Here is a 24,180-nt window from a genome sequence, read left to right as displayed (position 1 = left end):
GGTTCTTACTTATCCAGTCCATGGTATAATGGTAGTGGTATAGCTTCCAATTGTCCCTGATTTTGAGGGACTGTCCTTGATTTGGAGCAATGTCCCTATTTCCCCCTCATTTGTCCCTCATTTTGGCCTTTTGAAACTGGTGTTGCATACACACGGTCGGACAAAGTTGTCGGAAAATCCGATCGTTCGGAACGTGATGACGTTTGTACGTTATGACGGGGCTACGTTCAGGCTAGTAGCCAATAGCTTTGGTTTCTTAATTTGATCTGAGCATGCGTGGCACTTTGTCCGATCAGAATTCTCTACAAACGATCGGACAAAGTCCTATCGGATCATTTTGTCGTAAAATTTTACATCCAGCTTTCAAACTTTGGTTGGACATTCCGACGGAAAAAGTCAGATGGAGCCCACACACAGTCGGATTATCCGACAACACGGTCCGATCGGACATTTTCCATCGTAATTTCTGACTATGTGTACAAGGGCTTAGACCAGTGATGGTGAACCTTGGCACCCCAGATGTTTTGGAACTACATTTCCCATGATGCTCATGCACTCTGCAGTGTAGTGGAGCATCATGGGAAATTTAGTTCCAAAACATCTGGGGTGCCAAGGTTCGCCATCACTGGCTTAGACCATAGAGAGAATTGGGGCTATTCCAGTCCGGCTGCAATCCTGGGTTTCTCCAGTGGGATGGGAAAGCCCTGGAAGGTGGAGGGAGGGGACCCCGCCTTGCCACTTGTGAAAGCAATCCTAAAAGATCTCTCTAAAAAAAAAAAAAAAAAAAAAAAGATACCAGGATGATACCTGGAGTTGTATGCATGATCCGGGTATAACCACTCAAATTTGGGCGATGTACAGGTACGACGCCTGGTGGCAAGTGGTTAAATGGCTAAAAATTCCTACTGATGTCTTGTTGTTTGATAAATGATATATTATTTGCTATAACTGTAAAGTGATATGATGAAAATACTACTAAGATGCAGAGCTAATCCCACAACAGGAAAGCTGCACGGGGTGCATGTTTCAACAGGTGAACAACCACTGATATAACAGACTTATACAACATTATTAATAAACAACAATTACCTGTAATTAAAGAAATTATCCCTTTAAGAATTATTAAAGCTGCCTCACTGCCAAAAGGAACGTGTGTTAACCCTTGTACACACGGTCGGATATTCCAACGGAAAATGTCCAATCGGACCGTGTTGTCGGATAATCCGACCGTGTGTGGGCTCCATCGGACTGTTTCCGTCGGAATAACCGACCGACAAAGTTTTAGAGCTGGATATAAAATTTTCCAACAACAAAGTGCCACGCATGCTCAGATCAAATTACGACACCAAAGCTATTGGCTACTAGCCGCAACGTAGTCCCGTCCGCAAGGCACGAACGCCATCACGTTCCGAACGATCGGATTTTCCGACAACTTTGTCCGACCGTGTGTATGCAACACCACTTTCGGACAAAATCCGTCGGAAAAAATCCGACGGATTTTGTTGTCGGAATGTTCAACCGTGTGTACAAGGGCTAAGGAAGGAAGGACAGGCAACCTACAACACTACTGGGAAATACTGAGGCTTTGCTTATCAGAATGATCCAGCTTTCAGGAGAAGCAGAAGATAATGGAAGATAAAGCAGATCATCTCTGGGAAGCCTGCATGTCAGTATTATAAAGTGAAAGTCTCTTTAACAAAGCTTGTTAGGTAATCTATCATAGGCGATAGATAAATTCATTTTTTTTAAACAACATTAACAAATAAGGAGGAAGACAAAAGTGACCAAGTGACCGTACATGGATCCATTTCCAGAATGTTGGTTTTGTAACTATTCCAACTTTGGAGCTGAATAGAACCGTAAACTTCCATAACTGGTGCACACGTCATATCTCCGAGTCAAAGATATAGTTGACCTCCAGAATACCGTTTCTTAGATATGTACTAAAATTGGAAGGATATAGAGAAAATTAGCATGACACCTTAGAGAGGATTACACATCTGTGAAGCATTTCATCATGGCCTTCATTCATATTGTAAAGAGGTCTATTTTGAAAACTACACAAATTTTTTGAAGAAAATGGACCCAGTCTGATATGCATTTAACAAATTTGGAATTTTTTGATTCATAAACAGTCACCGGAGAACTAAAACGAACTTTTAAAGTTTGGTTATCCAGGTCGCAGCAACGGTCCATGACAATACCCCAGGTGGCTGGCAGTGGACTGTGCATCGTAATATGGAGACTGGCACATCTACTCCCAGCCAGCCATGGCCCAGTTCCCCTTATTGGCACTCCTGAACGTAAGGGGGTTTTTGATGGGCCCTCTTGGATGTAAGGGAAGAATCTGATGAGCACTCATTCATGTAAGGGAAGATCCTACTGGGCTCTCCTGTTTGTAAAAGAGGACTCTTATTGGCTCTTCTGTAGGTAAGAGGGGGGGGAGGGGACTCTTTTTAATACAGATTTTTTCTGTATATTTGTAAAATCCACAATATGGTTCTGAAAAGTTTTGGAGACCACTGATCTACTGTAGGTTAAAGGTCTAGATAATTTCAGTTACAGGTGGGTTAAAGTGATTGCAAAGATAATATATTATGTTTTAATACCAAACATGTCTCCTTTGTGTAATGGTTTTGCACAGAGCAGCCCAGATCCTCCTCTTCTCTCATCCCCCACCAGCACTCATGGCTCCTCTCCCCCTCCAACTGCCCCCATAACAAGCCTGCTTGCTATAGGGGCACTTGTGCTTGGTTCTGATCCAGCTCTGTGTGTCCATAAAACACAGAGCGTGGCTCGGCCCCACCCCCCTCTCCCTCCTCACTGGCTGTGATTGACAGCAGCAGGAGCCAATGACCACAGCAAGGTTAAACCCAGTGGCGGTTGGTGCTCCATCGGTCAGGGGCAGGGCTGGATTAACGTAGGGGCTATTGGAGCTGCAGCTCCAGGCCCCTACCTTAACATAGGCCCAGCCACCCAAAAAGGACATGGAAAGCAAAGGGTCAACGGGAAGAGATCTCCCCTGATGGGGCCCTGCATTCCACATGCATCGCCGGGGCAGGGTGGTGGGATTGATAATGGGCACTGCATGAGCAGTCCTAACAGAAGCCTGGGGCACGCCATTGCAAGGCTCTTACAGATGTCTGGGGCTTTCATAGTGTTAGGCCTGCGCAGCTTCACTCTTTTAGCTCAAAGTGCACGCCAATGCACGGCCCTTACAGAAACTTGGCAAATCAAATGCCAGTTTTCCCTAGTGTTATGCCTGTGCGGCTGTGCTCTTTTGAGTTTGGGTGCATGCCAGCACAGGCTCTTGGAAAGCCGAAGGGTACCCAGTAAAAGGCCCACCAAACTCCTCAGCACCAAGCACATGATGCTCTTAATCCGCCCCTGGTCAGGGGGGTGGCAAACGGACCAGACCACAGACCCCCCCTACACCACGCACCATACCCAACCTCCCCCCGGATGTCAGCTCACTTGTGCTGACAGTGGCAGATGGCAGCAGCTTGTATTCTCCATGTCCCGGCTCTGTACATCTCTTCCCTCCTCCTCATAGGCCAATAGGATGGCTCCTCCTTTCTGCCAATCGGGAAATATGTCCGTCTCATGACCCGCTTCCCGATTGGCCTGGAGGAGATTCAGTGTTCATTTGCTATTGTCACAAACTGGGTGGGCTTGGAGTGCAGTGCTCTGCGCCCAAGCCCACCTTTTTTTTGAACCCTTTTAGAGCCTCTGGCTGTAATCATGTGCTTAAAAAACAAAAACAAAAAAAAACACACCCAGCCCACTTTGGAATCCATGTGTCTGGCGCCCTGCATGTAGATTAGTGGGCTGGAAGGTAACAAAAAAATAACAAAAACAGCTAACTTTCTACCCAGCTTCTGGAGGCTGCCAAGGCATGAGTGATGTCACTTTGCCTTCCCTTGAGATCCTGGGAAAGCCAAGGATCATAAATAAGGTTGTGCCCTTACCTTGTGTTGGAGTAAATTCATACAAGATTTAAGGTGTGTAAATTCTGCATTTTATTGTGGTTTTGTTTCTTGCTGAATTGTTACACGGGGAGGTCTATTAAATAGCAGTAGTTAGCATTTTGATTGAGGCCTGTTTGAAAGTCTACCTGGCATTTTGCATAATTCCACTTTAAACTCATACTTTATAGTGACTGAATCTTTACTTACCTCCATACAGACCGAAAATTCCAATGACCAGAGCACTGAGGACAGAAGGTAAGGAGAAGATGGTGAAAACAGTAAGACAACTGCTGGAAGAGGAGACATGCGCCACATTGTTCCTGGTATCATTGTGTACAGATTCTGGTGAAGGAAACACACAAGAGAGAAAACAATATCACACATCTAATTACAGATTACGATATTCTGTATCTTCAGAAATGTGCTGGAAATATTTCTCCTGGTTCTTCATGGTGTGCGCTTCCAAATGACCAGTTTAAATAAATCAAGCCTTCACCGACTCACCATCAACGGAGACTTTGTAATTCACATCATAGGACGTTATTTCACCGTTTTCATTCAAGCTTTCTACAGCAAATCTGAAGTCCAGGCCATCGTCTCTTGTCCATTTCTTCAGAATTACAATGTCCAGCTCCGAGCTGAACTCGAGACGACCTTGATATCCATTTAGGGCTCTGAAACCGAGGTGATAATTCCCCATACGGTGATCACCAGCATAGAGGTCCCAAAACTCAACCGATTTTGGCACCGGGAGGTGAAGATCAGAGCCAATCTGAGCAGTTATCGAGTGTGTTTCTGAAGTGACAACCGCTGCAGAGGAAAACACAGAGAGAAGAGTATTTAGAAAGCTCTGGTAACTGACCAGTTGATGGTAGCTTCAGCGTTTAGATTTTCATTTATACAACAGGGAAATGTCATCTAAAAATATCCACATTTTGGACAAATGAAAGTGTATGTAAGCCTAATAATACATTTCTCTTAGTTTGTGGACTCACTAGTACATATGGCACTCCAAACTTACCTTTTTCCTGTACCTTCAGCCAGTGGCGTCACTAGGGGGTGGCTTTTGTGGCTATAGCCCCAAATCTGTTGAACATATCCCAGAGTCTCTGTAGGGGTCCCCGAGGGGAGGCTCTCTGGAGACCCTGATTTAAGGGGGAGGCTCTCTGGGGACCCTAATGCAAGGGGGAGGCTTTCTGGGGATATACACACACACACATATATTATATACATGTGTGTGCCCACCCAAGCGTATGACTTTCTTTACTACGCTGCTATGGGCTCTAGCCCCAGATCTTTTGTAGACCTAGCAATGCCCCTGCCTTCAGCCTCCATCAAGTGTATGCTCAGGAGCGCATCCTCGCTCAGTTGTTCTCTTGTCAGGTAGAAATTAATTTATAGCGTCACTAAACCCACATCATAAAAAATTATCGATAAATGGTGTACTACATGTTGTTCACACTCACTCAGTCACCATGAGATTGTTTTCTGTATTCTGCAAACAACCTGGTTGATCCCGCTGCTCTCTATCCCCCTCTTCTATTCATGTCCCCAATTCAGCTAGGGATTTTGCAGAGTAGTGTTGGCAGCTCTGCAGATGCTCAGTTTCTTTGCTAAGAAGCCCATGTGACTATAGAGTCACACTTGTGGGTGTATACACAGTGCTAAACGACAGCCCACACAATGGAGGTGGGATATTACGTTTTTCCAATCAGCAGCAGAAGACCTCACCGTGTACTATTTTTGTCAACTATAAACAGGAAACTGAGGCTATAATTTGCACAGTAGACTGTCCAATTTTGGTGATCCTGTGTGAATTGTAGCCTCAGTTTGCTATTCTTAGCTGACAGGAGTGGCACCTGGTGTGGTCTTCTGCTGCTGTAGTCCATCTGCTTCAAGGTTGGATGTGTTGTGTGTTCAGAGATGGTATTCTGCATACCTTAGGTGTCACGAGTGGTTATTCGAGTTACTGTTGCCTTTCTATCATCTGGAACCTGCCAATTCTCCTCTGACCAGGGTTGGGCCTACCATGGAACCCAGTGGACACATGGTACCAGGCAGCATTTTAAGAGGGGCGGCAGCCCACAGTAACAAGTTGTACCCGTATGGTCACCCATGCCAGTGGGACTGCTGTGAAAGGCTGCATCCAATGAGTGTGTAGCCCCTGCAGAGTCAGCTTCACACAGATCATTCTGCTTGTCAGAGTCGCTCAGTGTGGGACACTATCATGTAATGCAGCTGAATGCAGAGAGAGATCAGCTGTCAAAATTAAGTGTCGTGGTCGGGGGTGGGCAGGACCCAGCAGCTATCAAACACCAGCCAATGGGATGTAATATGGGCAGGCCTACGTGTATGTGCCCTGCCCCCTTTCTTACTTTCACAATATTTTATTTTCAAGATATATAGAATACAATCCAATACATTTAATAATTGTTTCCAAGTTCATTAACAACAAATCCTGGGAAAAGACGAGTTCATGACAATAAGCTAATAACAGTTGGGGACAATATGAAAAGGAATATTCCGTTCCCATTGGACAAGCTTACTAAGCCAACCGGTTTGGTGGAGAGCACACAGAAAACAGAGGCATTCCCATCCCCCCGACACCCCTATTGGGATCATACTGTGCCGAGAGGATGAACCCCCCCACCACCCCAATGACCCCACCCCCAGGTCAAAAAATGTTTTGACTGGAATGTTCAGTCCAACAGGAAGGAATAAAAGATAAAAAAAACTTATGTATAACTTTTAATATAATAAAATAAAAGATAAAAACGTATGTATAACTTTTAATATAATAAAATAGGAATGTCCTCTGGTGTCATTACCAGGAATCCTCAAAACAGATAAATAAAAAGACAGAAAAAAGGAGAGGAAAAGAAGAGAAGGTTAGGGGATACAGGTCTATCCTAATGCTGAGAAGTGAGAGCCATGCAAAATAAAAATCACTATATATTTAGCCCAAGGGTCCTGTATTTTCTCAAACTGTAGAGTCTTGTCGGCTAAAATGCTGGTCAATTTTTCTTGGGTCATTATCCAGGAAACTTTTCTTCTGACCTCCGACAAGAAGGACCTAGGCTTCTTCCAAGCTTTCACTATTATAAGCTTGACTCCTGTGAATATGAAGTGAATTCAGTTTTGTGTGTGCTTGGGAACGAGAGGTATGTGGTCATTTAGAAGGGCTACAAGAATGGTTCTAGGAATCTGATGACCAGTCACCTTAAATATGTTAAAAACTTTGTTCCAAAATGGGCAGATCCTAGGACATCCCGACCAAATATGAACCATCGACCCTAATAATTGACAACCTCTGAAACAAGTTGGATCTGCAGTTGGATATATGGTTGCAAGCTTGGTGGGGGGGGTCAAATACCACCTGGTTATGACCTTAATGTTAACTTCCATCAGGGAACCATTAATAATTCCCCTGAAGGATTTTGGAGCAGATGACCTGCCCCATTTCTTAAGCAGCCCACTCTTTGGCTGGTGTTTGATAGCTGCTGGGTCCCGCCCACCCGACATCACCGCTGAATTTTGACAGCTGGTCTCTCTCTGCATGCAGTTACATTACATGAAAGTGTCACACACAGTTTCACTAAGCACCAATATAGGCTCAGTGTGAAACTCCCTCTCCTCAGTCAGTGCTTTCAATCAGTGCCACCTGTCAGTGCTGCCTAATATCAGTGCCAACCAATGGCACCTATCAGTGCCAGTGTTTCCAATATGTGGCAATCAGTGCCAGTGCTTTCAATCAGAGGCACCTATCAGTGCTGGCTATCAGTGCTGTCAATCAATGGCCATGAGTGGCACCTATCAGTGCTATCAGTTCTGCCTGCCAGTGCTGGCAATAAGTGCAGATCAGTGCAGCCAATCAGTGCCGCCTATCAGTGCCAATCAATGCACTGAGTGCAGGGATGGGGATATGAACTCAGCAGCCAGGCACATTGTCCATGGGGGGGGGGGGGGGGGCGGCCTTGTGTGGGCGCAACTGAAATCTGTTGATGTTTATTAATTCCACATGCCGATATTTAGTATATATGATGTACATCAGGGGACACAGTGCCATAGTAATTACTACATGGTTATATCGGTGTATCAGGTGCTGGACACTGGCACACCCCTTAAGGCGTGAACTTCCCCCATATAACCCCTCCCAATACTGGGAGTCCTCAGTTTTGTAGCCAAGCAAAATAAATGTATAAGAAGAAGGGAGGGACCTCTGTGTCCCCTGATGTACATCAAAGAAAAGGATTTTACAGGTAAGCTGTTTTAAAAATCTTATTTCCTTTTCTTACATCAGGGGACACAGAGCCGTAGTAATTACTACATGGGATGTCCCGTAGCAATGGCAACTGAAGGGGGGGGGGGAGACACAACAAAAAAGAAAGGAAGTCAGAGGACTCATACTGCAGCCTGCAGTACACTCCGTAGGCAGTATCCTCCTGGCCCTTAACATCGCTTTGATAAAATCTGGTAAACGTATGAACTGAAGATCGCATTGCGGCCCAGATCTGAGCCACAGAGGCCTGATGATGCGCCGCCCAAGAGGCACTAATCACCCTGGTTGAGTGTGCCTTAACATCAATAGGAGGAGTCTTATTTTTTAAACCATAAGCCTGAATAATGACCTGACAAATCCACTTGGAAATAGTGGATCTAGACGCTCTTTGGTTCATCCGGCAGAATAAACAAAATATCCGTCTTACGAACTTGAGCGGTCGCTCTTAAGTACACTCTGACCTCTCTTACTACATCAAGGGAATGTAGCAACCTCTCTTCCCTAGATCGAGGATCTGGGAAGAATGAAGGAAGAACAATATCTTGGTTTAAGTGAAAACCTATCACCACCTTTGGCAGGAATTCAGGATGAGGGCGTAATACCACCTTATCCTTATGCATAATCAGATATGGCTCCTTACAAGATAGAGCCGCTAGTTCAGATACTCTTCTAGCAGAAGAAATGCCAACCAGAAAGACCATCTTTCTAGTCAAAAGAACCCAGGGAATTTTCCGTAAGGGTTCAAAAGGCTGCTTCTACAAAGCCGACAGGACCAAATTCAAAGCCCAAGGACTGATCCGTGTGACCCCCTACACAAAGCTACGCACTAAAGAGTGATAAGCTAAAGGCAGCTGAAAGAATACTGACAAGGCCGAGATCTGGCCCTTGATGGTAATTCAAGGCCAGATTAATCTCTCATCCCATCTGCAGGAAATCAAGGATTCTACCTATAACATATTTCCTGGGGTGCCAACCCCTGGATCCACACCAGGCAACATATGCCCTCCAGACGCTATAGTAAAATGGTCCTGGAAGCTGGCTTCCTGGCATTAATCAAGGTAGATATAACTGAAGGAGACAACCCACGATCCCTTAGAATGTGGGTGTCAATAGCCAGATTGTCAAATTTAGCGTCTGTAAGGTAGGATGGAATACCGGACCCTGCGCGAGAAGGTCCGACTGTAATGGCAGAGTCCAGGGAACTCCTACTGCCATCTTTATGATTTTGGCCTTCTGGGCCATGCTGGGGCCACTAGAATCACCTCCTGGATGTATAAGGCACATTGTATAATGGCCACACTTTATAACCAATTCAGAAACTGTATTGTACTTTTCACTGCCAATTGAAATTACAATTTTAAGTCCATAATACAGAATGGAAGTGACTAATATATAACCAATGGGATATATCTGATGCCGTGTCATATGTGAGAGCTGAAGATACGATCGGTCATCTGTTGATAAGAGATGTGCTTTTGAACCAGGTGCTTCTGGTAAGTGCATAACCTATAGGGATTTGCATAGGAGGTGTGGTGGTGGACTATTAGGATTCCGAATGATCTGCTAGCAACATTTGCCACATTTTATTTACATTTTTTTTGCTTGCAGTAATTTTTGCCGACTATGAATTATTATTGAAACATTGATGGACTTTTTCTGTTTCTGGCATATGTAACAGATTTTTTTTGGTTTCTTGCATTTGTATCGCAACCAAATATATGAATACATAAGCCTATTGAATATGAGCAATATGTAGGTAGAGTGAGCCATAGAGGAATGAATGGAGTTTAAATAACATACAGTATTTATGCTTTCTGTTTGAAAGTAATTATATATATTATAAGGTTTCTTACTGTGTGTAGGTTGATATTTACATATGCTTAGTTTTGTATTACATTTTTATTTCACACTTATAGTTTTATGTTTATGTTTTTTTAAAATAAGCACTGCTAGTGCCTTTGTGTTGTTCACCGTTTAAGGACTTTCTTTGGTACCATATTTGAGATTTTTGAGTAATATAGTAGCAGCTATAGTTTAGCACTTACCGTGAGCTCTGAGGGAGTGGGATTTTAGTTTTCTAATTTCTTGCTCATATTTCTTTTAGGCTCAAGTAGTCCGCCTGCCAATTTTCTATCCCGCGAATGAATATTGCCGAAAGGCAAGGAACGTTGTGTTCTGCCGAAGACAAAACATAATTTACCTCTCTCTGGGCTGCACGACTCCTCGTGCCCCCCCTGTGATTGATGTAAGCCACAGCCGTGGCGTTGTCGGACTGAATCCTGACAGGACAGCCCTTCAGTCTGACTGTCCAGGCTCTTAGAGCCAGACGGATTGCCCGAATTTCCAAAATATTGATAGGCAAGGTCCTTTCCAGCCGGGACCACTTCCCCTGGACAGAATCCTCTTCCAGGACCATTCCCCAGCCTAGAAGACTGGCATCCATAGTTACTACCTTCCAGGTGGCAGGTAAAAACGACCTTCCTTTTTAAAGGTTACTGGATCTTAACCACCAATTTAGGCTCTGACGTACGTCGGAAGCCAACTGAATTGGAAAATCTAAGTCCTAAATCTTCTTGTTCCAGGCTGACAGGATTGTGCTTTGTAGCAATCTTGAATGAAACTGTGCGTAAGGGACGGCCTCGAAGGAGGCCACCATCTTTCCCAAAAGTCTCAAAGCACAACCGAATGGAAGGCTTTTTCTTTGCCTTAATGAGATGGATTAGTTCTAAAATGGAACTGATTCTCTTTTGAGGTAAAAATACCTTTCTCTGCCCGGTATCTATGATTAGACCCAGGTACTGTACTCTCCTTGATGACTTCAAGGAGGATTTTTCTAGGTTCAGAACCCAGCCTAGAGATTCCAGGTAGCCCACCATTGAGCCAGACGGTGGTCTAACCCTGAAACCGAATGATCTACTAAAAGTAGATCATCCAAGTAGGCTAGGAACGTTATGCCCTGAGTCCTTAAACTGGCTAAAGCAGGAGCCAGAATCTTTGAGAACACCCGAGGATCTGTGGCTAGACCGAATGGCAGAGCCCCAAACTGAAAATGGTGGTTTTCTTCTTCCAAGAACAGAAAACTCTGGTGAGCGGGAAATATTGGCACATGAAGATAGTCATCGTTGATATCGATTGAAGCCAACAATTCCCCTCCTTGCAGGATGGCTACAACCGGCCGGATTAACTCCATGCGAAAGGATCGGATGTTCAAGTGCTGATTGAGATCCAAAATAGGTCTTACTTCCCCGTTTGGTTTCAGGACCTTGAAGAGGTTTGAATAAAAACCTGTGCCCTGTTCTTCTAAGGGAACTTCTAATATGACTGCCTTGGATAGCAGATGATCCAGTGCTAGAAGGAGAGCCTTCTTCTTTTCTGGATCTTTGGGAACACTTGATCTTAGAAACCAGGGAGACGGCAAAACTCGGAACTCTAGTTTGTAACCTAGAGAAGCCACAGAAACCCACTTGTCTTGACATTGCTCCTGCCAGATCTTTGAAAATTGCAGGAGCCTTTCCCCCCACCCGAGCAAGTGGGGGCGCCCCTTCATAAAGAGGCTTTAGTACTTTGCTTTGTGAAGGAGAAAGGTAACCGCGCTCTCTGCAGGGACAACTCAATCCATACACCAGGTCCACTCACAGGTGCCGAGGCTCAATGTGTCCCAACACACTCCAATGCAACAGTAGTAAGAAGAGCCGGCAACACTGTACTCCTTGAAGTGTCGTTTATTGGTACATCAGAGTGACAGTAAAACAATAAAGTTGACGCGTTTCAGCAATAGCCTTAGTCGTAGCTGGTTTAAAACAGATATGGCAAAATATATATATATATTTTTACTCACATACACATATGCAAACTCCATTGGCCTATCAGGTAAGTGTCACAGAAAATTAGCATATTTAATTGATACCACCAATTATTCAAGTGGTTAGTGACTACACCTGTTTTTAGCCAACATGAGAAGGGGGGAGAGAAAAAAAAAAGGCAATATAAAAAGTTAATTTGCTGAGCCAAGAAGAAGTGTGTAGAAAAAATGGTACATAAAATATTAAGACCTTATTGCTTCAAGGAAAAAATGTAGAAGATGAAAATGCAGACTTATGTTCAGGTAAAAATTTGTTTAGTGATAACACCACAAAGTAAAGTCAAGATAGAGAAAAAAAACAAAACAAAAAAAAAAAAAAGGGGGGGGGGGGTTTCAACTTATGGCAGGATCAAAAAAGAGGGATTTAAATTTATGGCGGGATCAAAAAGAGAGGGATTACATTTATGGCAGGGTCAAAAAGAGAAATTAAGTTTATGGCAGGATAAAAAAGAGCAGGATTCGATTTATGGCAGGATCAAAAAAGAAAAAATTCTAATTATGGCAGAATCAGAGGAGATGCAATTTATGGCAGGATCAAAGAGAGGAATTAAGTTTATGGCAGGATCAAAAAGAAAGGGATTAAATTTATGGCAAAATCAAAAAGAGGAATGAAGTTTATGGCAGGATCAAAAGGAGAGGAATTCAATTTATGGCAGGATCAAAAAATAAAAATTCAGTTTATGGCAGGATCAGAGAAGAGGGATACAATTTATGGCAGGAGCAAAAAGAGATGGGCTTGGAGTTTGCATATGTGTATGTGAGTATATATATATATATATATATATATATATATATATATATATTTTTTTTTTGCCATATCTGTTTTAAACAGCTACAACTAAGGCTATTGCCAAAACGCGTCAGTTTATTGTTTTACTGTCACTCTGATGTACCAATAAACGACACTTCAAGGACTACAGTGTTGCCGGCTCTTCTTACTACTACTCTGCTTTGTGGGCTTCTCTCCCCAAGATCTTTTCTGATCCTGGTGCTGCCCTTGGGGTTTCCCCCTGGTACAGAAGAGGCGCGCTTAAATGAGAAATGTCTGAATTTCTTTTTTACTGGCAACAGAGAGCTTTTGCCATTGGAAATCCTCTGAAGGAATTTATCCAAATCTTCTCCAAATAGCCATTCACCATGAAAAGGGAACTGGCTAGGAACTTCTTGCACGGTGCTTCGGCTGACCATCACTTCAGCCAAAGAATTCTGCGAGAATGTACTAGTCCCAGCATCAGACGTGAGATCTGAATGGATGCATCTCTCATAGCATCTACTGTAAAACACAGTGCGTCTGCTAAATCAGCGTACTGCTGGACCTGTTCAACAGGTAAAAATGTAAGCATCTCCTCAAACTGTTCCTTAATAGCCTGGGATATACTCATTGCGGCAAGAACCGGCTGCACTGCTGAACCTGCTAAAGCCATCTGGTTCTCAGAAAAGTGCTCCAGCTTCTTATCTGCTGGATCTCTTAACATGAGCGCATTATCAACCGGACATGTGAGGTTCTTATTTACAGAGGTAATTGCCGGAATCAACTGCTGGAACCCCCCATTTCCTATAGAAATCCTCTTCCATAGGATACAGTTTGGAGAATCTCTAAGCCCTTGTACACACGGTCGGAGATTCCGATGGAATGTGTCCGATCGGACCGTTTTGTCGGATATTCCGACTGTGTGTGGTCTCCATCAGACTGTTTTCCAACTTGGTGGTAAAATTTTCAGACAAAATGCTCCGATCGGACATACTCCGATCATGTGTAGAGAATTCCGATCGGACAAAGTGCCACGCATGCTCAGATCAAATTCCTACACCAAAGCTATTGGCTACTAGCCTGAACGCAGTCCCGTCATAACGAAATAACGTCATCACGTCTGATTTGGTTGTCGGAATCTCCGACCGTGTGTACAAGGGCTTAGAGATTCTCCAAACTGTATCCTATGGAAGAGGATTTCTATAGGAAATGGGGGGTTCCAGCGGTTGATTCCGGCGATTACCTCTTAGGACTTAGGAGGATAAAACAGTTTATCCGGATGCTCCTACTCTGCTTACATAAGCTTTCTTAGCCACACATGAATAGGAAAGGCATCCCCAGCCGGAGGAGGTTTTAAAGAGGAAGTAAACCCTGATGAGTGTTACTTCCTCTTTTTTTCCCTGCAAAGGCAAAGCATAATGGACTACTATGCATCGCATACTACCCCATTATGTGTCACTTACCTGACACAGGAGCCAGCGAAGTCGCCGCTGTCCTCTGTAGTCCGCCGCATCCATCTTGCTGGTGGCGTCTCGCAGCTCCGCCGCTGTCATTCGGCGAAGCCGCCATGACGTCACTCCCGCGCATGCGCACGGGAGTCGACAAATGCGGCAGCTCCATTCTTGGAACTGCCGCGCTCAGTGCGCCTGCGCGCCGCTGTCTACGGCGCATGCGCCGTAGACAGCGGTGCCCGTTTTCGGGCAAATATCTCCTAAACCATATAGGTTTAGGAGATATTGCTTGGACCTACAGGTAAGCCTTAATCTAGGCTTACCTGTAGGTCAAAGTGGTTTGTAAGGGTTTACAACCACTTTAATGATCCTAACTTAGAGATGGGATCATCAGAAGCCTGCGCTGCAGGTAGCAAGAAAGTTGAATGAACCAACTCAGTGACAGCGTGCACAAGCAAACTCTCCTGCGGTGATACTCCTTCCATGTTAGGATCCTCAGAAGAGGATAAACCAGTATCTTCCATATCTCTAGGAAGATCTGCCTGATCCCTGGCTTTCTTGACCTCCAGAGGAGGATCTTGAACACTTGATGGGGATCTTCTATGTTTAAGCCTGCTCTGGAGGGATAAAATACCAGCAAGCTTCTTTTCTAAACCAGCAATAGTAGAAGACAACACTTCACGTGTAACATACTCAGGGGCTGAAGTGTCTTGAGCGACTGCAATTACAGCTTCCCCTGATGGCTCAATCTGACCGGCCGCAACACTCTCAGAGGACGAAGACATTCTTTTGGACAGGGTTTTAGTTTGTTGTGACCCCTTAGAGGAGTTCCTGGCCTCTTTGCCACTCATAGCTTACAGGACAAAGCAGAGGCAGTACCAGCAAAATAATGTTTCACTTGCTAGGCTATAGTACAGTACAATAACTGCTATTAGTCCTAGCTATACAGTACAATGTTGTCAAAAGGGAAATGCCTGTGTCACCAAACCTGACCTGCAACCACTCTGCTCTGCTCTGTCCCTCAACCGCCAGGCCGCAGCTTCTCTCACAGGGCTTTAACCACTTGAGACCCGCGCTATAGCCAAATGACAGCTACAGCGCGGACCTCCTTTGCCGGGACTATGTCTATTGACGTCGTCCCGTGCATGAGCGGTCTGCAAGCCCCCTGAGGGGCACACGTGGTGCGTTCTGTGATCGGCGAGTCTATGAGACTCGTCTGATCACGGATCCGAGCAAGGGGTCGATCCCGACCCCTTACCACGTGATCAGCTGTCAGCCAATGACAGCTGATCATGTGATACAACGGAGCCGGTAAACGGCTATTATTCCTCCTCGCGCTGACAGTGCGAGGAGAAAAAAAAAGAGCCGATCACCGGCGGCCGTGATCGGACATCAGTCCCGATCACGGCCAGCTTACCAGTGCCCACCTGCCCCCCTCAGGAATAAATAAGTGCCCCCCGTAAGTGCCACCCAGCAGTGCCCACAGTGCCACCCAGCAGTGCCCAGCAAGTGGTTAAAATACTTCCTGCACATGTGGCCGGCGTCTGACACCATTAGCCACGCCCCCCTCTTCCTCTTTCAAAAAAGGAAGCTGAGTCTCCTGCGCGAGCGTGCATCATGGTGGGGGTAAATCCTTCGCTCCAGCGAGCGGCCACAGTTTACCAAAAACATTTTTTTTTTCCAAAAGAATAAGGCAGCTGGCTGGCATCAAATAAGACAAAAACCACCAATCTGGGAGCCCAGGAAGTGATCAGACCTCCCTTTCTCTTACCTGAGGGTCTGAGCTGGCTTAGAAGGAGAGGAGAGTGGAGCTTTTGCTGTTTCCAGCGTCAGAATGGTGAGTGCTCAATACAGCCCCCAGTGGTGACATATAGACATGACATGACAACACAATACATGGAAGGAGAGATTCTTGAGAAAATCTCCCCTATCTTATCCTCGCAGCAGGGTTTTATCAGGGCCAAAAAACCCAATCTTCACCCTTCACGGTAGGCCCTCGAGACCTTAAAGTAAACCTTCAGGAACTGGGGAACATTCAGGTTGACCCACAATCCTGGACCTGCGGCAGCACCCTGCCAGAAAAACGTTTATTGGCCTTACTACCAAAAAGTACTGGATCCCAGGGCCCAGCTCTCAAAGCTTTAGCAAGCAAAGCCTCATGTCTTCAGATGACGAGGCCTGGGTACCATTCATTTAGTCCATTACGGAGACATCAGAACGGATCTGGTCAGGATGGCTGGGTCTCATCAAAGGATTACTGCCCGTGGAGCTCAGTACACACATCCTTACATGTGCCCAACACCTTAGACACTGGCGAAAAAACTGAGGACTCCCAGTAGTGGGAGAGGTTATATGGGGGAAGTTAACCCCTTAAGGGGCGTGCCAGTGTCCAGCACCTGATACGCTGATATAACCAACGTAGTAATTACTACGGTTCTTTGTCCCCTGATGTAAGAAAAGAAAATGGCATCGCTAACTTACTGATCAACAACTTAACAATAATGGTGGAATCCTCTAATGTATGGAAATCTCAATAAGCTTCAATATTACCACAATACCGTTCTCTGATAGGCAACTTCACATAGAATACACATCAGACTGAAAATAAGACATATTGTATAAAATGAAACAACTTAGCAGGAATGGTGGAAATCCCTCCTATAGATATTGGCTTTAAAAAAAAAAAAAAAAAAAAAAAAATCACAACAAGAGTATATTTATTGATTTGCGTAAAAGTTACAGCGTCTACAAAATAGGGGATAGATTTATGTCATTTTTTTTTATTTTTATTAATTCATCCTTTATTAATTATTTTTTGTACAAATAACATTTACATACCCAGTCCACAAAAACAACACAACTTAAATAGATACTAGGAGGCGCCCACCCCCCCCCCCCCCCCCCTTAACGTCTCCCTTCCATAAAACATAGGGGAGAAAAAAAAATTATGCCATTTTTAATCTGATTTTTTGATAAATTGAATTTTAGTTATAGAAAATAATTGACATGTTTAGTAAGGTTGAATAAAGACACCAGTCCATCCAGTTCAACTTGAGTGAGTGTCTACAATTGTCCCTATCCCTGTACATTGCACACTCACATCAGTCCCTACCCTCAAGAAGCCCACAATCCAAGGTCCCCATTCATATACTAGGGCCAGGGCCGTTTTTATGGCAGGGCAAAAGGGGCAGCTGCCCTGGGCCCTGTCATTGTTGTGGGGCCCAAAGCAGCTGCCTCATACTTGCCAACTATCCTGGTTTAAATTGCCTCATCCCTTGAAGTTTTAGTCTTGTGCTGTGTCCTGATATCTCAGTGTGAAGAGCTGCTACTAATGCTGCCCAGCTCTACACACAGTATCTCACAAAAGTGAGTACACCCCTCACATTTTTGTAAATATTTTCTTCTATCTTTTCATGTGACAACACTGAAGAAATGACACTTGTCTACAATGTAATGTAGTGAGTGTACAGCTTGTATAACAGTGTAAATTTGCTGTCCCCTCAAAATAACTCAACACACAGCCATTAATGTCTAAACCGCTGGCAACAAAAGTGAGTACACCCCTAAGTGAAAATGTCCAAATTGGGCCCAGAGTGTGAATATTTTGTGTGGCCACCATTATTTTCCAGCACTGCCTTAACCCTCTTGGGCATGGAGTTCACCAGAGCTTCACAGGTTGCCACTGGAGTCCTCTTCCCCTCCTCCATGATGACATCATGGAGCTGGTGGGTGTTAGAGACCTTTCGCTCCTCCACCTTCTGTTGGAGGATGCCCCACAGATGCTGAATAGGGTTTAGGTTGTTTGCCATGAGGTGCCATGTTGAACTTCCAGTGACCAGTATGAGAGAGTGAGAGCGATAACCCCAAATTTAACACACCTGCTCCCAATTCACACCTGAGACCTTGTAACACTAATGCCGCGTACACACGATCAGATTGTCCGGCGTACTTAGTCCGCCGAAACGCATTTCAGTGGACAATTCGATCGTGTGTGGGCTTCAGTGGACTTTTCCAGCGTGAAGTCCGGTGGACTAAGAAAGTATTTTTGCACTCCAATCTTCCCATCGGACTTGGGTTTCAGCGGACAATACGTTCGTCAGTATGATAGTACGGCGGACTAAGAATGACGCATGCTCAGAAGCGAGTACGAAAAAGGAAGCTATTGGCTTACGGCTATTGAACTTCCTTTTTCTAGTCCCGTCGTACGTGCTGTACGTCATCGCGCAAGCGAACGTCGGACTTTCTGTGTGTCCGTGTGTGGCCAAGTCTGTTCAGTAGAAAGTACGCCGGACTATCCGCCAGATTGTTTGCCGGACTAAGTATGCCGGACTATTCGCTCGTGTGTACGCGGCATAACCAGTCACATGACACCGGGGAGGGAAAACGCCTAATTGAGCCCAATTTTGGACATTTTCACTTAGGGGTGTACTCACTTTTGGTGCCAGCGGTTTAGATATTAATGGCTGTGTGTTGAGTTATTTTGAGGGGACAGCAAATTTACACTGTTAGCCCTTGTACAAACAGTCGGACATTCTGACGAAAAATGTCCGATCGTTCTGTGTTGTCTGATAATCCGACCGTGTGTGGGCTTCATCAGACTTTTTCCGTCGGAATGTCCGACCAACAAAGTTTGAGATATAAAAATTTTCCGACAGCATGATCTGATCGGACTTTGTAGAGAATTCCGATCGGACAAAGTGCCACGCATGCTCAGATCAAATTCCTAGACCAAAGCTATTGGCTACTAGCCTGAACGTAGTCCCGTGGTAACTAAATAACGTCATCACGTTGCGAACAATCAGATTTTCCAACAACTTTGTCCGACCGTGTGTATGCAACACCAGTTTCGGACAAAATCCATCAGACAAAATCTGACAGATTTTGTTGTTGGAATGTCTGACCGTGTGTACAAGGGCTCAGTGGCGTAACTAGAACCTTCAGGGCCCCGATGCAGCAAACCATGGCGGCTCCCCCCCGACCTCCGTCAAGGGCTCTTTTCTCCGAGCCCGATGGTGGAACAACAGGGCCCAGTCCCAAGTGGGTGGCCGCATATAAAGGAACCGATTTAAAAAACATCAATTACAGCCACTGTGCCCATCAAACGCCACCACTGTACCATCAAATGTCACTACTGTGCCCATCAAACTCTGCCGCTGTGCCATCAAACTCTGCCGCTCTGCCCATCAATCTCTGCTGCTGTGCCCATCAAATGCCGCCACTGTGCCCATCAAATGCTGCCACTGTGCCCATCAAATGTTGCCACTGTGCCCATCAAATGCCGCCACTGTGCCCATCAAATGCTGTCGGTGTGCCCATCAAATGCTGCCACTGTGAATCCCCACTGCCCGCTCACTGTCTGCCCGCCACTTACCCTGTCTTGGTGGGGCAGTGGGTAATGGCCATGAACGGGGTCCTCCATGCATCTCCTGCCATCCTCATCTCCCGTCCTCTCCTCCTGATGGGCGTCCAATAGCTGTGTCTATCATTTCAGCCAATTGGGTGATGGGTAACAGACCCACACACCTGATTGGTGGAGAGGAGGTTCAGTGTTAGAAAAGTGAATTAATATTCACTTTCCTAACACACCTGGGTAGACTGTGAGCGTCAAGCATGGCGCTCGCAGTTCACCTATTTTGAAGCCTATTAGAGCCCATGGCTCTAATCAGGTGCTGCACAAACACCCCCCCCCACCCCCCGCCGCTGTAATTCAGGCACCCGGCACCCCAAAAGGGACCAGACACCTAAATATGGGGGTGGCAGCAGTGGCCATGGATAGATTCATGCTATGCTATGCATGAATCTATCCATTGGTCATAGAGGGGGTGGAACCTGTGCACCCTTTTGGATGCACCGCCACTGGTAAACACATGCACATTCACATACATATGCATAAATGCACACTCACATACATGCGCACACACACATGCATACATGTACATACATATATGAACACACACACGCGTACATGCGTGCTCTCTCACACATACACGCACATACAAGCCTGCTCACGCACATACAAGCCTGCTCACACACATACAAGCCTGCTCACACACACACAAGCATGCTCACACACACACAAGCATGCTCACACACACAAGCACACACACACACACACAAGCATGCTCACATACAAGCATGCTCACACACACGCACACACATACACACACAAGTATGCTCGCACACACACACACGCACATACAAGCATGCTCACACACACACATACAAGCATGCTCGCACACACAAGCATGCTCACACACACGCACATATAAGCATGCTCGCACATACAAGCATGCTCACACACATGCACATACAAGCATGCTCACACACACACACACACACACACACACAAGCATGCTCACATACAAGCATGCTCTCACGCACATACAAGCATGCTCACACACACGCACACACATACTTGCATGCTCACACACACACACACACACACACACACACACACACAAGTATGCTCGCACACACACACACACGCACATACAAGCATGCTCACACACACACATACAAGCATGCTCGCACATACAAGCATGCTCACACACATGCACATACAAGCATGCTCACACACACAAACATACAAGCGCTCACACACACAAACATACAAGCGCTCACACACACACAAACATACAAGCGCTCACACACACACACATACAAGCATGCACACACACGCACATACAAGCATGCACACACACATACAAGCATGCTCACTCACATAAGCATGCTCACACACACACACATACAAGCATGCTCACACACACACACACAAGCATGCTCATACACATACAAGCATGCTCACACACACACACACACACACACACATACAAGCATGCTCACACACACACACACACACACATACATGCATGCTCACACCCACACACATACAAACACAAATACAGTAGATAGTCTTATTAAAAAAAAACAGCAGACATTTACCTTGGCTCTTTCTGCCGGGTACTGCACTGTAGGGGGAGACAAAGAGCAGACACTGTGCTTTCACTAAAGGCTAATGTGAGGAGCTCCCTGCATAATGCCAATTTCAGTTTGGCTGATGATCGGGGAGCTCCTCTTAGCCTCCCCTCCTATGGAAGAGTACAGGGGGCCCTCAAGGGCCCCCTGCAGCAAGGGACCCGGTTGCCATGGCGATCTTGGTGACCCCTATACCCCAAGGGCTAATACAAGCTGTACACTCACTACTTTACATTGTAGCAAAGTGCCATTTCTTCAGTTTAGTCACATGAAAAGATGGAAGAAAATATTTACAAAAATGACGGGTATACTCAAAAGAGAGAGAGGAAAAAAATATATAATAAAATACCGGACATGTTATTACAACATTAATAAATGGATTCAATTATTTCTACAAAACAAAATTTGTACTGTAAGATGTAACACAAAAGGCACCTCTGTTAGAGCAGGGGCGGCTTCAAAGTTTACTTGAGTCGCTCCTTTTAGAACAGTTCCATTGCACAGAATGGAGCGCGACTTGACAGGCGGTGAAGTCACCTGAAAAGTCGCCTCGTGTGAACCGGGACTTTGGGTGACCGTACCTCATAAAATCTGATTTACATCGTTTTTGTAAAATAGTTGTAAAATAGTTGCCTGACAAATGATGGATTTATTTTCTGATCAATCTCTTCCGATAGGAATAATCGAGAACCCATTCAATCAATACCCCACACATAGGTGTGCAAAGCCTATTGCATTAGGATGTGCAACCCAAAGATTAAACACATATGCCTGTGTGTGTGTGCGCATGTGTGTATATACTGATGGTGTAAGTAGAGAAGTGGATGGTGTCAGTAGGGCAGAGGTTGGTGCCTGTGTTGGTGTCAGTAGGGCAGAGGTTGGGGTCTGTGTTGGTGTCAGTAGAGCAGAGGTTGGGGTCTGTGTTGGTGTCGGTAGGGCAGAGGTTGGGCATAAAAGAGATTGTACAATTAGATTGTAATGTGTGTGGCAAGCTTTGAGTATGGAAATATATGGAGCTTGTCAGACCTCAGTTCTGGTTTTCCTGTCTCTCTCTCTCTCTCTCTCTCTCTCTCTAGGCGTTCAGTACTTTGTAAGTCACTGATTCCCTAATAAATGCAGGATTGCTCTAGATCAGTAAGGCAGCCAGGCAATTTGCATTTTCCGTGGTCAGCAATGAGATCCCTGACTTCATCAACTCAATACACAAGTCCTGTATAGATGGTAGTTCAGACACTTACCTGTCCAGTGTCCTGTAGGTAAGGAAGAGGCTGCAGGAACCATCCAGACAACGCAGGCTAGGAAGGTGAAGAAGGTGGACATGGTGTATGGAGAAGGTGAAGACCTCACACTGGGAGAATGTGGAAGAAGAAGTTTCTATCAGAGATGAGCAACACCATAACAGATAATGAGAACTTTCACCGCCGGCGGTGATTTTTATACACCTAGCAGGGGAGAGGCTCTGATGATCTGTATAGACCAGGAAGTAAGTGTTGTGGTTAGAAGGAAATGTCATTAGAATTATTTCTTTTCATCGGGTAATGTTCTTGCAGTTGCATGTAGCCTAACTTGTTTTCAGCTCACACAGAAATATTTACATGCATATAAACATTCTTTGACTTTTACCTAATGTTTTTTTTATTACTGTTTTTTTTATTAGTCTTCATCACATACAAGATACACTTGTTAATCTTATTACAAGTACAATTGCTTATACATTGCCGATACATTTATAAAGACAACGTTTTCTTTTCTAAAATTTTGTAAATATGTCACCTTTTATACAACAGAAGTGAAACCAACATCACCAACTGTAACACTCAAAAAAAATAAAAAAAGGGGGGGGGGGGGAGGGAACCCCCTCAACACTTAATTACATTTTTGCACAGTCCTGAAAAATATTCATAAAGTCGAAGCCGATCTAGTTAATTGTTCCCTGGAGTACCATAAAACCCATTCTTGTGATTTATCCTTTTGTCCTACATTCCCCCCAGATCTCAGCTCCCCATCAGAGTATTCACATGTATCCATTAGTTTGGTCCATTTCCCCCAAATCTTCATAAATTTACCCGCACACCCCCTGGCCTCATATGTAAGTTTATAAACCGGTAATACCTGATTTAGTAATGTTTTCCACTGGTCCAGAGGAACCGGTGTGGAATATATCCATTGCATAACCACTGTTTTCTTAGCATAATACAACAAAAGACGAAGAAATTGCTTTTCATACTTCCTCAAAAATCGCTAGGATACACCACTTTGGGCTGCAGATATTAGGTAACTCAAAATTATTTGCAATAAATTGCGTTACTTGAGACAAAAATGGTCGGATCCTTTCACAATCCCAAAGCATGTGAAGCAAATCTCCTATATGACTATTACATTTATGGCATGTAGGACTGTGTAATTTCTGCATATAGAAAAGTCGTAAAGGAGTGTAGTAGACTCTATGAAAAATACGCAACTGTATCATTTTATCTTTAGCCGAGAGCGTAGTGACAAAATATGTATTAAGAAGTTCCTCCCAATTCTCATCTGTAAGGTCCGGTATATCTAGTCGCCAGCGATTTTGTAATGGGCGAAGTTGGTTAGAGTCGTGATGTCCCAACATTTTATAGTACCTAGATATCAGTCCCACGTGTGTAGGTTGTAGTAGTGCCTCCTCCAATGGAGAGTTTTGAAAAGATACATTTTGCAACCCCAGTTGAGCCATGGCTGCGTGTCTTAATTGCAGATAACTAAAGTGCCAAGAAACTGGAAGCCCAAATTCAGCCCGCAGTACCTCAAAGGATTTAAAGTTCCTTGATTATACAACTGATGTATATATTTCAGTCCCTTTGTGGCCCATGAGGAAGCAGCGGGGAGAGCCAGAAAGTGGGGGAAGAGTAGGATTACAC

General features: G+C 44.8%; 1 protein-coding gene across 1 annotated transcript; it reads right to left on the bottom strand.

Moving 5' to 3' along the window:
• Positions 1-1,095: 1,095 nt before the first annotated feature.
• Positions 1,096-22,748, bottom strand: LOC143975619 (uncharacterized). Its single transcript, XM_077478097.1, has 4 exons — positions 22,525-22,748; positions 4,473-4,778; positions 4,176-4,310; positions 1,096-1,943 (listed from the first exon to the last, which is right to left on the bottom strand). The coding sequence occupies exons 1-4, from the start codon at positions 22,604-22,606 to the stop codon at positions 1,933-1,935; spliced, it is 534 nt and encodes a 177-aa protein (XP_077334223.1). The 5' UTR covers positions 22,607-22,748; the 3' UTR covers positions 1,096-1,932.
• Positions 22,749-24,180: the final 1,432 nt, after the last annotated feature.

Source organism: Lithobates pipiens, unplaced genomic scaffold, assembly GCF_037356315.1.
Source record: "Lithobates pipiens isolate NorthernLeopardFrog02 unplaced genomic scaffold, aLitPip1_a1.2 Scaffold_13, whole genome shotgun sequence".
Lineage (NCBI taxonomy): Eukaryota > Metazoa > Chordata > Amphibia > Anura > Ranidae > Lithobates > Lithobates pipiens.
This window is presented reverse-complemented; position numbering and strand designations above follow the sequence as displayed.